At 38.5% G+C, this 16,995-nt stretch overlaps 1 protein-coding gene across 5 annotated transcripts in view; it reads left to right on the plus strand.

The window, feature by feature from the left end:
- WAPL (WAPL cohesin release factor) overlaps nucleotides 1-16,995 on the plus strand; it is a 127,004-nt gene that overhangs the window by 102,409 nt on the left and 7,600 nt on the right. For all 5 annotated transcript variants that reach the window (XM_073353327.2, XM_073353329.2, XM_073353330.2 and 2 more), the window contains 7 exons: nucleotides 3,359-3,586; nucleotides 8,960-9,071; nucleotides 10,275-10,372; nucleotides 10,780-10,856; nucleotides 12,825-13,000; nucleotides 13,304-13,419; nucleotides 14,490-14,651. In XM_073353327.2, the coding sequence (XP_073209428.1) occupies nucleotides 3,359-3,586; nucleotides 8,960-9,071; nucleotides 10,275-10,372; nucleotides 10,780-10,856; nucleotides 12,825-13,000; nucleotides 13,304-13,419; nucleotides 14,490-14,651 (969 nt within the window). The remainder of the gene's footprint in view (nucleotides 1-3,358; nucleotides 3,587-8,959; nucleotides 9,072-10,274; nucleotides 10,373-10,779; nucleotides 10,857-12,824; nucleotides 13,001-13,303; nucleotides 13,420-14,489; nucleotides 14,652-16,995) is intronic.

The following is a 16,995-nucleotide window of genomic DNA, read 5'->3' on the forward strand; positions in this document are numbered from 1 at the left end:
CGCTGTATACTTCCTCACTGCTGTTGCGTTTAACATCTGTGTTTCACTAACATTTTTAAGTTTGTTCAAATGATTAGAAATAGATTTTGCCCCTAAGTCTCAACAAGAGCATCACAGAACTCGAGCCCGTCCAAAAGGAAATGGGGAAACAGTTACTTGAAAATAGAAAAATGGACTTCTCCTACCATATGGCATTGTGTTGATTTCATGACATTAGCAGTGCTAGCTTCACTTGGACTTAGAAAGATTTTGAAAAGGGAAACATCGTATATATGCATATTTTTGTAACTATATTTAGTTTGGGAAAGAGAGAAAAGGCTTTGCCCCAAATGACAACATAATTGGAAATAAATGTTGATGATCAGTTATTACCTGCACTGCAACTATGTTCTATAATGGATTTGAGAGAGTAAGATTGTTAGTTTACTTGATGAGGGTTTGAAACAGTAGCTGCAATGAATAAATTCTTTGGTGCCCTGTAGACACAATAAAATTACCAGTTATCTCAGAGTTATTCCCAAATACAAATTGTCATCTTTGAAAAATACTTGTTCCACCTAATTGGTAAACTGGTATTTAAACTGCAGTTTCTTGATTAACTATCTTTTTTCAGAATATGCTGTAAATGCTTCAGAGTAGTAGATTAATTTTTAAAACAAAAACTGTTTTCATGAAAATTGTCAGTTACAAAAACGTGTTTTTAATATCTTGAATATGTGAATAATTCAGAAATATAGAATAAATTAAAATATAATGCTGAACCTTTGAAAATTACCATCTGTTCCCACAAGCTGGAATATAAATAGAATGACAAAGATCAAAATTCTTCTGAGTGGGAGTAATTGGCCTGCAGTTTTTGGTGTGTATGTAACAAGAGTTGAGTTGTTTTTGTTTTTTGTCGTCTTCCTCTCCCCCCCCCCCCCCCCAAGAAAACCCTATTATGGCGGCATCAGTTGCAATTCCATAGTCAAGGTTGCCTTCAGACTTCTGTCATAATCCCTATTTTTTTTTAACCATCTCTTCTCTTTTCCCCCCTCCCCATTCCAGTGTTTGTTTGGAGGAATATTTTCTGGGAAAACTTCTTAACCCTAACATTCAAAACTTTATATTGTGATGAATCCAAAATGAGGATTTTATAAAATCTTGCATCACTGACCCCCTCACCCTGTTCCTCAGCATCTCTTCTCATCACAGGCTTGTGTTTAGAACTCCTAAACTGACGCATGTAGATTTGCATGCGCACGTATTATTTTTCTGGTGTTGAGCTAAACCTTTTAAGCAAATATTCAGTATGAACCAAACCCCTGTCAGGCAGACAGCCCACTGTGTAAAGATGTGTACACATGACATGACCAAGCTGCTTAAATGAGCTAGGGATTTATAATCTTTCTGAGGTATAAAATAACACTCCTTTACTTGCTTAGAGTGTCTTAAGGAGGGTCCTGCTGTCCTAGGGCTCCCTGGCACCCATGTTATCATTTTGCGTATTTCCCACCTGGCCCCTGCCATCTCACCTACCTCTCTGCTTCCCACAAAGCTCCCAGCCTCTCTGCTTGCCTACTTCACTTGCCTTTGGGAGGCTTATCAGCTCCCTTAACAGATTCAGTGGTTTTCTGTGTGCACATGTACAGAAACTTTGAGCTCTTCCATTTCCCCTATCTTCTTTAACCCCCTCCTCCAAACTCTACTTCTGTGCTACTCATTGACACCCCCCAACATAACCACTCCAACACAGTCTCTGCCATCTCTCTCCTTCTCCCTTCCCCTTCCCCCCCACTCCTCCAGGCTATGTCCCTTGTTGTGGTCCGGATTAAACATTTAAAACTGGATTGGGGTGTGTATGGAAGTGGCAGGAAATAGGGGTTGGAGAATGGAGGGAGGGAACTGGTGCAGTATGAATGCAGAACAAGCTGAATAGTAGGAGTACACTGGAGGAGATGGGCAGCAAAAGCCTGCGGGGGTTAGCAAGAAAGCTTTTGAAGTTAGAAGTGACTGTCCTCACAGAGATCTTAGCATGTCTGTGGAGCAGTTGCCTTTAGGTTGTGGTGTAAAGGCAGTCACCCTGATGATCTTTTGATGTCTGCATACGAACAACCAAGCCTTTAATTTCAACAAGTGCCTATTCCTCTCTATTTCTGTTCCATCTGACCAGCCTACTGTTAATCAGTTCCTTTCCCTTCAGATGTCAACAAGGTCAGGGTTTCTGGAGGGTGTCTGCCCAGCAAAGCTCTGAGCTTCATGGAAGTTCTGCTCACTGCTTGGAGGTCCACTGGAATGGTGGACAACTAATTACAAATTCAAGAAAAGTGCTGACCTTGCACAAAGACTAGCAGGTGGGGTTGGTAACCAAGACTGACCCTTTTCATGTTTACTCTCTGCCTGCCCTCCCACCTCTGGCACCCAGGCCCAGATCCAAAATAATATTTAGGCTTCCAACTTCCATTGATTTCAGTGGAAGTTAGGAAACTAAATATCTTTGTGCATCTGAGCCCTGTAACCTCCCTCTGCTTTTTTTGAATCTCCATGAGGATTTACTCTTGCATTGTTCTTGAGGAAGGGTGAGGTGGTGTCCCCCTCTTTTTAACAAGGAGAGGACACTCTTCATCTCCCAAATCTCCAGAGGATGAAAACATTAGGGGAAAAACCTCAGCTCTTTGCTAACTTAGTGGAGGATGGGTTCTTACCTAGCCTCTCGTGGGCAAGACTGGGGAAGCCTTACCTCAATGGGTAAAGTTTTCCTGGGTTTGGGGAATCCCCACGGCAGACCTCGCTAAGAATATGAGGCTCTGTGTTAGGAATCCCTAACCAACTATAGATAGTGATTTCCTGCTCACTGGGTTGATGTTTATATGGCCCAGCCCTCATCCCTGCAGCCTCTTCCACCTTCATTTCTATCTCCTCTCTCTTGTCTTCCTCCTAGCTAACCAAAATTTCACTCCCTGCAAATAATATCCCCAGCACCCTGCTGCTTCCCCTTTTCGCTTATATCACCCATAATTCCCTTCTGCATTGCCACCACCTCATGAAGTTTCTGCCTGCTTTTTCTCTCTGCACCACTGACTGCTTTGGGGTAACTTTCAAATGCTTTGCTGCTTTAGCAGGATTTTGTAAAATGAATCAAGAAGTAATATGTGCTTTGCTTACATTGGCCAGGAAAACTGTGTTAGTATCTTGCTAGAAAAAACAGTGTTTGGACACTGTTAGTTATTAGCTTCAGTGCTGACATAGGCAAAGTCTGACAGATTTCTTCCCCCAAATCACCAGCTTTGTCTATTAAAAAAATCTTCGTTTAAGTGCTATACATTCTTCATCTAACACAGGTGCTGCTACAATTTTATATTGTCTTTTTGTTTTCAAGAATCTGTCACTTTGTACAGCAGCTCTTATGTACATCCTGAGTAGAGATCGTTTGAACATGGATCTAGACAGAGCTAGTCTAGATCTGATGATTCGGCTTTTGGAGCTAGAGCAAGATGCTTCTTCTGCCAAGCTGCTTAATGAAAAGGACATGAACAAAATTAAGGAAAAAATCCGGAGGCTCTGTGAAACTGTTCACAACAAACATCTTGATCTCGAAAACATCACGGTGAGTTTCATGATTGTGTTTGAAGGATCTGTTTTAAAACTAAAGTGAAATGCTTGGTAAAACAAAACTTATTAGCAGCAGCTATCTTTCAATGCTAGTTATAACTAAGTGTTTACGTTGTGATGCCCTATTAGCGGGCCAAGAGTAGTCTGAATTTTCATCTGTTTTCTTTATAGAAAATCTTCTTATGTGCAGTACATACTTTTTCATCTTTAAATTTACAAATTCTTTTCTAGACCAAGGCTACTCTAAACCTATACAATAAGCTACAATAGTTCTGCAGTTGTCTGCAGTTCACCAAATTATAGTCCTATTTTAGCTAGTAACAGGTTTATAATTATTTAAGAAATAAACATGAGCTTACAAAGTTTTGGTAGCAGTATTTCTTCTGGACTGTGTCCGAGTTTTGATTTACTATATATGATTAATATGTGATGCATCAAAATTAAGTAAAAATAACACTAATGGTTTGTCTGTAGAAGGGTAAAATTCACAGTTAAAGCTGAAATTATTCTCAAGCTGCTCCAGGTGTATTGTATCAACAAGCAGTTAAATAGTTCTGCAATATCCAAGTGTAATGTGATGAGGTAAAGATTTTGATTCTTCTAAATATCCTTGCTTTTCTGGGTCTTTTAAAGTTCTTACATAAGAACTGTCATCCCAGATCGGGCCAGCAGTCCAATTATTCCAAAATCTTGCCTTCCAACAGTGACCAGTACCAGTTTACTTAGGTGCTTTCCTGTGTCATACAGTGGGGATGGAAAGCCCAAAAAGATACTGAAAAAAGAGGAGGGGGAAATTCTTTTCCTGTTTGAGTACTGTTCAAATACGTTTTGTCAATGGATTGCTTGACTAAACTTCAACCAACCCTTTTGTACTACTAATACACATTTCTAACACTCTGAAATGGAGCGTCTATATACCATTTTGCTATACACCTTACAGTAAACAATGGTAAACAATGGTATACACCTTACTTATTGTAAGGTGTATACCATTACTGAAGTAAGGTGTTATACATTTTCAAATATTTTGATTTCAGTTACAACACAAAATGCAAAATATACAGTCCTCACTTTGACTCTTGATTAAATATCTACACTGTAAAAATGATTATTTACAATGTCACCTAAAAGTGAGAACAGGCATTGGCATGGCACTTCAGTAGCCGTCATTACAAGGTATTTACATACCAGATATGCTAAACATTCGTATGCCCCTTCATGCTTCAGCCATCATTCCAGAGGACATGCTTCCATGCAGATGATGCTCATTAAAAAAAATAATGCATTTAATTAAATTTATGACTGAACTCCTTGGGGGAGAAGTGTATGTCTCCTGCTCTGTTTTACCCACATTCTGCCCTATATTTCATGTTATAGCAGTCTCGGATGATGATCCAGCACATGTTTTTTTTTGAGAACACTTTCGCTGCAGATTTGACAAAACTCAAAGAAGGTACGAATGTGAGATTTCAGAAGATAGCTATGGCACTCAACCCAAGGTTTAAGAATCTGAAGTGCCTTCCAAAAACTGAGAGGGACTAGGTGTGGAGCATGCTTTCAGAAGTCTTAAGAGAAACACTCCAATGTGGAAACTACAGAACCCAAACCACCAAAAAAAGAAAATCAGCTTTCTGCTGGAGGCATTTGACTCAGATGACGAAAATGAACGTGTGTTGGTCCACACTGCTTTGGATAGTTATTGAGCAGAACCAGTCATCAGAATGGTCACATGTCTTCGGGATTGGTGGTTGACGCATGAAGGGACATAGGACTCTTTAGGGCATTTGGCACATAGATATCTTGTGACGTTGGCTACAACAGTGCCATGAATGCCTGTTCTCACTTTCAGGTGACATTGTGAACAAGAAGTGGGCAGCATTATCTCCTGCAAATGTAAACAAACGTGTTTGTCTGAGCAATTGGCTGAACAAGAAGTAGGACTGAGTGGAGTTGTAGGTTCTGAAGCTTTACATTGTTTTATTTTTGAATGCAGGGTTTTTGAAACATATTTCTACCTTTGTAAATTCAATTTTCATCATAGAGACTTGCAATGTACTTGCAGTGGGGGAATTGAAAAATACTATTTCTTCTGTTTTTTAGAGTGCAAATATCTGTAATAAAAATAAATATAAAATGAGCACTATACAGTTAGTATCCTGTGTTGTAATAGAAATCAATATATTTGAAAATGTAGAAAACATGAAAATATTTAAATGGTGTTCTGTTATTGTTTAACAGTGCGATTAATTTTTTTAATCCCTTGACAGCCCTAGTTTAAAGCTGCTGGCATGAGACTTTCCTTGCTAGTTTCATCCTAGCACAAATAATAATGGATAGGTTATAAGTCTTTCAAAATTCTGTGTTTAAAAGAAATGCAAACACACTGAGTAGGACCTTGGACTAGCTGGACCACTGGTCTGATCTGGAACAGTACAACTGATACTGTAGTATGTTACCACTAGATGGTATGACTAATATAACCTATTTTTCAGTGTAACAAATGTTACTGTAAGCTTTAGTTTTTCCTCAGTGTTAAGTTGTGTAATGCATTTTCCTTAATGCTTTTTAGGTTTTTTGTTTTGAATTTTACCACAATTTTTTATCAGTCTGATACTTTTTTAAAATCAGTTTTTGTCAAAAATCTGTGGATTGACGTTCTTAGAGGTGTTATCTCTGGACATAACATCTTCAGCTGTTAGCAGTAATCCCCAAGTTACATTATGTGTTCCATTTTACACAGATTAAAAGAAAACATGCCTTGCCTTGGCTTTTCCATTTGCATGTTTTTTTTGGTAATTCTGTCATTCTTCCTCTTAGTTTTCTCAAACTTTCAGTTATGGAACAAATTGAAATTGGCATTAGAAGACAGTATTCTATGTCAGTGAAAGGAGTTGACTTGTTTTAAGGAAAATAATATGACCATATGGCTCCTAGCTACAGCTAAGGGGTTTATGGTGACCTAACACAATATGGTTGGCATTTCAGTTTTAGGTGATTAGTATTTCTTAAGCTTTTTAACACATGGTTATGGACCTAAGAATGTTCTGGTCTTCAGATGTCCTGAGGCTGAATTGGAGGTCAATTTTATTTGTTTTAATTTGGCTGTTTAGTTCACAGCTAAACAAACAACCTTAAGATATATTGCCAAATAAATTGCGTTTCCAGGCAACATCTAGTCCTGAAATGTCCAGCTACAAATTGGTGGCATTCTCAGAGTCCTATTCCATGTCTGTTCTGGCACCAAGGAGACTGACTTGGTTGATGTAATTTTTATCCAAAATAGTGCAAATTCTGACTAGACAATTAATCTTCTGTTTTGCCTTCCCAAATCCTCATTGTAGATATTAGGTGGTCTTTGAGTTTTCATTGCACAGGCTCAGATATTTAGGAAGTTACCTGAATGTATAGCCTTTGGGATCAGCGTAAGGGTAGTGTCATTTCCACTTAAGAGTTATCAAAATGGATTAGATTTTGCACTGAATATGTGATGGCTTGTTTCAGGTGTACGTCAATTTAGAACTCATTCTTCTAGGGTGAAGGAGGAAACCTTGATAACATGTCTCTGGAACACTTCCATCATAGCAGTCTGCAGGACTGCTATGTGAAGTTCTGTTCACTATTTTACGCAGCATTACTCACTCCATTTGTTTGTGGACTTGGCTTGCTTTGGAAGGGCAGTTCTATGTTCTTTGTTAAAATAGAATTCATTAATTCATCTCCCAAAATATTGTGTTGCTAACTAAACTCTCACCACTGAGAGTGTATGGAGGCTACATCAAAGATGAAAAGACATTTATCTGCCTATAACCAGTTCTTTGGGCGGGATGATTGTGCACATTTACTCCAATCTTCTACTTTCCCCTCTTCCTTGAAAAGCAATTTAACACTTTAAGAATGTTGACCTTCAGTGGAAGTGTCTGAGGCCCCATAGGATATGTTTACAGTGTTTTGGAGCATGTGGGAGCCATAATCTCCCAGCTGGGTTGACAGTCTTGGGCTAGCCGTGCTCACTGTAGTGCCCCCAAAATGCTGTGCACAACAATACCCTATGTGGCCCCAGATCGCTCCATTGAAGGGTCCATAGCTGTATCCATCCATCAATTCCATAGCTGCATAAACCGTGCTTCGAAGTTGTGGCTCAGGCGTGAAGCCTAGGAGTGGGGTGGTCTTCAGTTATCTCTACTGAAAACCTTTCCTCTTTTATCTGCTCTTTTATTTGTTGTATTTATGTAGTACACATGAAATTACTAGATTTGTTTATGGCCTAGGGTTTGATTTACCTGTATCCTTAGTGTATGATGAAAATATCTGTATTGTATTGTTGTGCAGTTCTCTATAGCTTTAAATTATCTGTGCAAGATATGTAACCTATCTTTTGTTTCTGTCCATGGTTGCTGCATTGGCATTAACCTTACTAAAGCAATCATCAAAATAAAATCTAAAATGGGTCAGCTCATGGATGCACATGTTTTGGTAAGAACATGGCAGGGAGTAATTATTTGGTAAATGCCCTCAAACTTCTAAATGTTCGCAGTATTTCTGGTGTGTCCTAAGTATTCTTTATAGTAAATACTGAAGGTTTTTCCCCAGTGAAAAGTTGTTGTCCTGCCAATTTACCAAAAAAAAAAAAAAAAAAAAATATGTAAAGTCAAAACATTTTTAGCAAGAGGAGAAAGCTAACATATCTAGAAGACAGAGAAGCAGTATTTTCTGTGGCTCTCCTTATTTTCTGCTGCCTGGCTGATTTGGCCATTTCCTTCCTCAGTTTGGTGTTTGATAACAGGAAGCACAAATGAAAGGAGACAGTTTGACTCTTCTAAAATATTGGCAAAATTGAGAAATATAAAAATGAAAGTGCAAAAGTTTTTTTGTTCTTCCCTTGTCAGTATTCGGTTAAGCTTCTTTTAAACACTTGCCAGTTTGGCTTGCTCCCTCTGGTGGCTGTTCTACACGGAGAACTTTTGTTCAGTTAGGTAATGGGATGATGAACTTCCAGTGAGCTTATGGAGTTCTTTGAGTTAAACACTGAAATGACTTTATTTTGACAGTAGCCATGACTCTTAAGTTCCCCGAAACATAGAAATATGGACTTTTAACTACTGGATTCGCTGTGCTTTCAATAGACTTGTGGTGTGGATGTCTTTCAGCACAGGAGAGGCATCTGTAATGCTTGTCAAACTATTGTTCACTCGTGAAATGATTTCTGTAGCTAAACAGTAGTACAATTTCTTGTTAGTTCATGGATTCAGAATTATTGCATATTTTAAAGTCCCTAAGTTTATTTTTTTTTAATATAACGTATTTTTATATGCTGTGATGCAGTTGTCAATGGAATTACTTTACTAATTCTAGATTCTGACTTTTTCAGACTGGGCATTTGGCAATGGAGACGCTACTGTCTCTCACCTCAAAACGAGCAGGGGACTGGTTTAAAGAAGAGCTGCGACTTCTAGGTGGTCTTGATCATATTGTAGATAAAGGTATATTGAATACGTTTAGTTTCTGATGTATTGAAAAGTATAAATGAATTAGACACAGATTTATGAGGGGAAGATTTTCCCTTAATTTGTCAGCTTTTCTTAATTTCTATTATGGTAAGGGAAAGAAAAAATGTGCATCTTGTACTTAAACCAAAAAGTACGTACTTCCACATCAGATTGTTGGGAAAAATTAATGCCTCGTTAAAGTGTAGCATGTTGCATTGAAAACAGATTGAATTCTAAATAGATTGTGTGTGTGTGTGTGTGTGTGTGTGTGTGTGGTTTCAGGTGGATAATAGGATGCCAGTTGGGCAACTTAGGAGTTTGGGTTTTGAGGAGTTGTCTTACCCATATACCATGTATGGGTATTGGAATTCTGTTACTTCACAAAGCGCCAGTGATACCCCTTCTAGAATATTGTGTCCTTTTCTGGACTCATTTTCTTTCCAAGACACTCCAGAGAAAGCTAGCTCTTCAAGAAGACATAAGTTTGAGCTCCTTTGAGATACTTGTAGGTGCACTTTGCTCGAAGTGTGGTGAAAATATGGGAAGGAAGGCCTCTGTTGAAACAAATATCAATGAGTTGGAGAAGGCTAGCTCTTGAAATTGAGTAAAAGAAAGTAAAAAAGCAATGAGCTGGTGCTGAGTGTTTTGAAATGCAAGTTTGCCAATTCCTTATGTCTGTCTTTGGTTTCACTTCAAAAGGTTTGTATTGTACAGTGCTAGATCTCTCTGCTTCTTTACTCGTCCAAAAATGTGCTGAGTCATCTACAGCTCTGTGCCATGGGAGTTTGCTGCAGAATCTCTTCTTGGTCAATAGAAAAATAAACTTTTTTCTCTCCTCTTGACAAACCTATTTAAGTGTTTTCCATCTTTTAAATAATAGTATGGAGGAGTCTTTATTCACATCATTATTGTTTGGCAGCTGATGTTTTGTGTTACTTTGGCATACATAAAATATCTGAGACCATGCTAAAAGGATTCTTTAAAAGGATTTTACTGTGATAAATAGAACACTTTTTGAAATGCTAATTCATTTTATGATCACCACACTCCTATTAATAAAGCAACTTTGTAAAAGTGTGGCAAATAGGGTTGATGAGGTATTGGGAGAATTGCTGTTACTGTATGCATTGCTCTTTATACTTTTATAAGTACAGGTTTCAGAAAGACCTCTTTAATGCTGCTCTCTTTATTACTTAGTCAAAGAATGTGTGGATCACCTAAGCAGTGACGAAAACGAAGAAAAATTGGTTGCTTCATTATGGGGAGCAGAAAGATGTTTACGGGTCTTAGAAAGCGTAAGTATGAGCAGGTATACTTTCTTCCTGATGGGATAATTGATTAATTTTTTTCTGCTGTATTATTGCACATAGTTCCTCTGTTTATGGTACCAGAGATGGATTCGTATGAGACGATGGGGTTCTGTAGGACCTAACTGAGATGGGCATTCTGTGGATTTCTGTGGGGCCAGGTACAAGATAAAATCTTAGGAGAATATTGTCACAAAAAAGTAAAAATACACATGGAGAATAAGGTTTTCAAGTGGCAATTTCAGTATTGCCTTCTGACTGGTTTTTGTAAATATTGATGAGGAAATAAAGTGGTGAGTAAAGAACAGAAATATTGTGTGTTCACTGTTCCTTCCTTCTTCCAACAAAAGGTCAGTCCTAATACTGTTGTTGTTTTTTGTGTTTTTCCTTTTTAGGTAACCGTGCATAACCCAGAGAATCAAAGCTACTTGATAGCATACAAAGACTCTCAGCTCATAGTCTCATCAGCTAAGTAAGTTCTCATAAGACGATATTTTTGTACATGGTATGACAAAAGTAAGCACAGGCCATGGTTCCAATGTATGCTTATTCTCCTAGAATTTCCAAATATTGCTACAACCAGTGGAATGGAAATGGTGGTAGCTAAGTGAATATAGACAAAATACTATCACTTGCCTGGAGCACACTCTCTACACAAGTGCTCGCAATGGTGGGAAATTGAAGTGGGGAGGAAAAGGCCAGTGTAAACATAGCTAACATAAAATCAGTAATGCTTTACTATTGTTAAAATAGTTTAGAATAAAACTATTATGTTGCTACTATTTTCTCTTCATGAGAAAAGTAGTGAATATTCTGTGCCAAGACTTTTTCTGGGCATATGAAGTGTGGACCATTAGGAAGCTAATGCTGGTTACCTGATTTGCAAGCTGCCTGGGTTCTGATACAAGTGAGAGAAGCTGGCTGTGTTCCAAAGAATTGGCTTAGAATTGGCATAGTGGAATTCTGTTCTTCTGTACACTTGGCCATCTGTGGAATTTGGAGGAATTCTCAACTAGCCAGTTGGTACTAGATTGCATCCCTTTTGTACCACTCGGAGGATAAAAAGGAGATAAAACTGGGCTGAGAATCTGACCCTACCTAGCCAATGGAAGCATGCTTTGGTATTAGTATCTCAAGCATGATTGGCAGGTAAATCAGACATTTTGAGTGAGTACTTCAACAAAAAAAAAAAAAAATCTCCTATGTAGTGTTCTATTTAGACCTTTGTGTATTTGTGATTTAAATCCTGGTTCTCAGCTGCATTTTCCCAGTTTTATATGTAACTGCCGAAATCCATGAAATTGTATGTTATGCTGTCACGGACTCACTCTTGGCCCTGTGTGGTCCCTGGGGGGAGCCCCCTTCAGTGTGACAGCCCTTCTCGGGGATCTACTCTCTCTCAGGGGCTAAGCCTCTCTGCCTCCTGGATCCACACTTCTCTGAGCCTTAGCATGTCTGTCTCTCGCCATGGGTCCCCTCAGAGAGTCCACTCGCTCTGGATCTTCGGGGCCTCCGCTCCTAGAGGGAATAAAGCAACCCTGTTCTCTAGACCAGAGTGACTCTCAGCGTAAAACAGGAGGGTTTATTGAGTGTCTGAACACAGCATAGGAAACTCTCAGGGCCCTTAGGCCTGGCCTCCCTCAGCACATCACATCTAAGTCTCCCCAGCATCCAAGTGGGCTCTGCCTTCTCTCTCTCTTCAGCCCCAAGCCCCCCTGCTGCCCAGCTGGGCATCTGATATCACCTCCTCCAAACCCCACCTGTATCCATTGTCTTCTTTCCAGTTAAACAGGGTCACCCAGGCCTCCTCTCCTCAGCTGTCCTCTGGCCCCCTCTGGCTGGAACCTGCTGGTCAGGTCACTGGGGTCCTCTCTTCGCAGCCCATTGTCCTCCCACTGGCCAGAATTGGCTGTGGCTCCCGAGCTGAGCCTCCCGGTCATCAGTCACTGGGGTACTCATTCTCCAGGCCATTGGCTGGGATCCCAGGTTCCCTCGCTGGTCCTCTGTAACAACAAACTCCCTCTCCCATCACCTTGTTAAACCAGTAACACCCAGGGAAACTGCGTCCCACCCCTACTGCATGCAAATAATTGGAAAAAAAACCAAGAACACCCCCCACGCCACCTCCACTTTGTCACATATGCCAACATAAACTTGATCTAAAGTAAAGAATCAAGCTCATAGTCTAGGGTTCCGATGAAGTGTATTGTATCTTGGTGGAAAGTCAGTTGGCATTTATTTAATTATTGTGAAATGGAGGTAATTAACTCTGGCACATACAGAACAAAAAATTAATTTTAGAGTACATTTAGATAATTTAGAACACATTTTGCGTAGACATCACATTTATATCATTTTTTTCATCATGCACATATAATGAAAGATAAAATGCCCTGGTACTGTTACTTAATTATGTCTTCTCTGCATTTTCTATCTTCAGAGCATTGCAGCATTGTGAGGAATTGATCCAGCGATATAACCGTGCTGAAGACAGCATCTGTTTACCATACAGCAAGCCTTTGCCTCACCAGAATGTAACTAACCATGTGGGTAAAGCAGTGGAAGATTGCATGAGGGCCATCATTGGTGTCTTACTTAACTTAACAAATGATAATGGTAAGGGATCTTTCCAGAGCTTGCACTTGTATATCAAACAGTATAAGGTAGGCCATTCCTACCAACCACGTTTAGCCTCCTAAATTCTATAGTAATTTGCTCATGTATGCTGGATCTTAGCAATACAGTAACCAGTAATTGTCACCAGAAATTGGATGGGGACTGGGAAATAGATTGTTAATAAGAAAAGTGTCTTGGACAAACTAATTGTTTTTTAGAAAAGATTTGTTTTGTTAATGTTTGCATGCTATTAAAAAATCGTTTAAAAATTTAGAAGCTTGACCACTTTTTTTTTTTAAACAGAGTGGGGCAGCACAAAAACGGGTGAACAAGATGGTCTGATAGGCACAGCTATGAATTGTGTGCTTCAGGTTCCAAAGTTCCTACCTCAAGAACAGAGATTTGATATTCGGGTGTTGGTAAGATACCATTCTTTAAACTAAGAGTAGTAAAAAGACCCTTTGTTTTATTAATATAAAGAATGAGTTTGCCCCAGCCTTATGTGTATTGAACTACTTCAGTTTTTCATGATGACTTCCATATTCTAAAGTTTTTACTGAGCTTTTTCTCAAGAAAATGTCACACTGAAGTCAATGGAAGCATTACCTCTGTATGGTCTGAGGAAACACCGTTTAATTACTTAAGGATTTGTTGCCTAAGCATTACCCAAATCATGAAAAATAAGAATTTCAGGAGTAACCAACACTGCATTTGAAGGAATAAACTTGGCACTGTACAAGGATTTTTAAGGTGCCATTATGTGACTACAGTCTGTAACAAAGGTTTTAAAAATTAGGTCAAACTGTGTGCACATAGAATGCCTAGAAATGTTTCTTTACAGATGTTTGACATTACAAAATGAGAATTTAGAATGAAATGGGAGCTGTACAGTACACAATCTTTGTTGATGAAGTAATCCATATATATTTAATGTGGTAAAAGTCCACTATTAATTGGGTGAACAGGAGACATCACCTTAGACTCACTTTAGAAGAAAAAAACTCTCATTTCAGTGTCCATTCAAGTTTAGAAGTACAGTATATGTAGTCAGTTTGGGACAGGTTTTGTTTGCCGAATCTGCTTTGCTTCTCTTTTGACAGTAGTGAAGTAAATCTACGTGGCATAAATGGCAAAAGATAAAATGTATCAGCCAAGTTTTTCAAAAAAACGAGCCAAAAGTTAGGCTCCTATATCTCTATTATAAATAAGGGGCCAGAGCTTTGGAAGTGCTGAGAGAAGCTTTGTGTACTCATCATTCTTGAAAATCTGGCCACTTATTCAGGTGCCTAAATATGGATGTGGGAACTTAACTTCTGATTCTAATTTTTTTTTAATTTGGCCATATTCTGTACGTCACTCCATTTGATAAAGGAGTACCCATACCTTGGTGAGCACCATACAGCTAAAGTATAAAAATGGTATTTATCAGTGCATCTGGATTCTTTTTTTCTTCATTGTGGATAATCTTCTTTGACTTTGATTCTTCCAGGGCTTGGGTCTGCTGATCAATCTGGTAGAGTATAGTGCTCGGAATAGACACTGTCTTGTCAATATGGAAACATCATGTTCTTTTGATTCATTCTGCTCAGGAGAAGGGGATGAGAGCATAAAGATAACTGGTCAGATTGACGCTGTTCAGGCTTTAGTACAGGTAAGTAGCAACTTTAGTCACAAAACAGTTCTCCATGTAATACTGAAGTTACTTAATTATGGAGGAGATGTGAGTTAACAAGAGACAGTATCATGTCAAAGGTTTTTTATTCCTGTGAACCTTACAAAATGCAGAACCTATTGTGGTTTTCCCCCCAGAGCTTTCACTTAGTTATCCAGTGACAATAATTTTTCTTTTTTCAGTACCCTCTATTGCAGAAGCTGTTTTCCATATAAAGGACAGTAGTACCATTATTTCTGACACTGAAAGTGCTTTTATTCACACTAAAGTTTTTTTTTTTGTCCAATTTATTTCTAGAATTGTTCAAACCCGCTGTAGTTCTAGTACAGTATCATGAGCTACATTTGTCTTGCATACCCCCTTTCATGAATGGCTTTTCAAAATTACATCTTTATTGAATGTTAAGAAATTTACTTTGACATAACATGTTATTTACCAATATATAGCATGAATCATATCAGTTTCAATGAATCAGGATGTTCAGATTGACCAAATCATAAAAACAAAAAAGCCATGAAGAATGAACAGGCTGACACTCTATATTGGCTTATCAGGCACAAACTGGAGTTGAAGTAGCTAAATGGATTTTAATTCACACCTTTAATTATTTCAATGCTAGTCTGTGTGTGGATGCTCTTATTTTGGATTGAGTGTCCTGTTTCAGTTTAATTACAACCACTCAATCTGAAATAAATGTCTGTATAGAGACTTCTCCTGAAATTACTACAGGTATGAATTAAAACCCATTTAGCAACTTCAGCTCCAATTTGTGCATAGATAAGACCTGTACAAAGTGAGGTGTATATATGTTGTGATAGTTTGAGGTCACTTTCAGATTTTTGCTGTTTTTTGTAGGCTGATATTTTATCCCAGTTGTGAAACTGAAGTCACAATTTTGTTTTATTCAGAAACATGTAGTGTCTCATATGTGTGGGTATACTACAGATACAAAAGACATCAGTTATCAAAGTACTACACAGAGTAATAGAAAAGAACAATGCTTAAATATACATCTGTTTGCAAAGGGCTGCTCAAAAAGGTGTTCTAGAAGTTAAACTCGGAACTGAAGTACAAACAGGGAGCTTACCGCTTATCCAGCAGCGCCAGTACAGAACTTGTTGTTTGAACTTTGTTGCCCTACTCATGCATGGAGTGGATCATTTTGGAGAGCTGGAGCAACTTAGGGGAAGGGCAAAAAACTGGCATAAAAATAAACTAAAACAGGAATTAGGAGGACACAAAAAATAGAGCTTACAGGAAAAAGACTATGAATTTGTAGGACATAAAAGGAAGGGTGGAGGAGAACAGGAAAATAAGTTAAATGCAGAGATTCCTATAAGAGTAATATCATCCTGAACGTTTTACAAATGAAAAGTGCTGTTTGGGTATTCCAGAGTGTCAAAGAAAATTTTGTATTTGTTATTCAGGAGAAAGTTTCTGACTCAAACAATTATGTTAACTTGTGTTTTTATTCTTCAAAGCGGTGAATCAGGTTGCCTTTGATCTTTACCATGGGGCATTCCACCCTTATTTGTCATGTATGTGTATAATCCTTTTAAAAAGAGGATAATGATCATAGAAATGTGGGACTTAATGGGATCTCAATAGGTCATTTAGTGCAGGCCCCTGCACTGAGGCAGGACTAACTATTCTCTAGATCATCCTTGATATCTTTGTCTAACGTGTTCTTAAAAACCTCCAGTGATTTTGTTCCAGTGCTTAACTACTCTTGCAGTTAGGAAGTTTTTCCTAATGTCGAACTTAAATCTCTCTTGCTGCAATTTAAGCCTATTGCTTCTTGTCCTGTCCTCATAGTTAAGAACAGTTTGTCATCCTTTTCTTTGTAACAGCCTTTTATGCACTTGAACGCTTTCAGTGCTAAGTGGAGTGGGAGAGTTACTTCTCTCCTGTCTTGCTTACAACACTCCTATTGAAATCCCAGAATGATGTTTGCTTTTTTGCAACAGTATTGGATTGTTGACCCATATTTAGTTTGATCCAGTATCCCACACAGATCCTTTTCTGCAGTTCTCCTTGCTAGGCAGTCATTTCCCGTTGTGTGTGTGAGTGAGTGTGTGTGTGTGTGTGTGTGTGTGTGTGCAATTGAGTATTCTTTCCTAAGTGTAGTACTTTGCATTTGTCCTTACTGAATTTCATTCTGTTTAATTTAGACTACTTCTAATTTAGACGACTTCTGTCTGACTACTTCTGTCAAGATAGTTTTGAATTCTAATCCTTTCCTCCAGTGTCATTAATAAGACTAATACTGAAGAATAAAACTATGGGAAGGTGTATGCATAGGAAGGGGAAATTACATTTCAAA

The sequence above is a fragment of the Lepidochelys kempii genome, chromosome 7, assembly GCF_965140285.1.
Source record: "Lepidochelys kempii isolate rLepKem1 chromosome 7, rLepKem1.hap1, whole genome shotgun sequence".
Taxonomy (NCBI): domain Eukaryota; kingdom Metazoa; phylum Chordata; order Testudines; family Cheloniidae; genus Lepidochelys; species Lepidochelys kempii.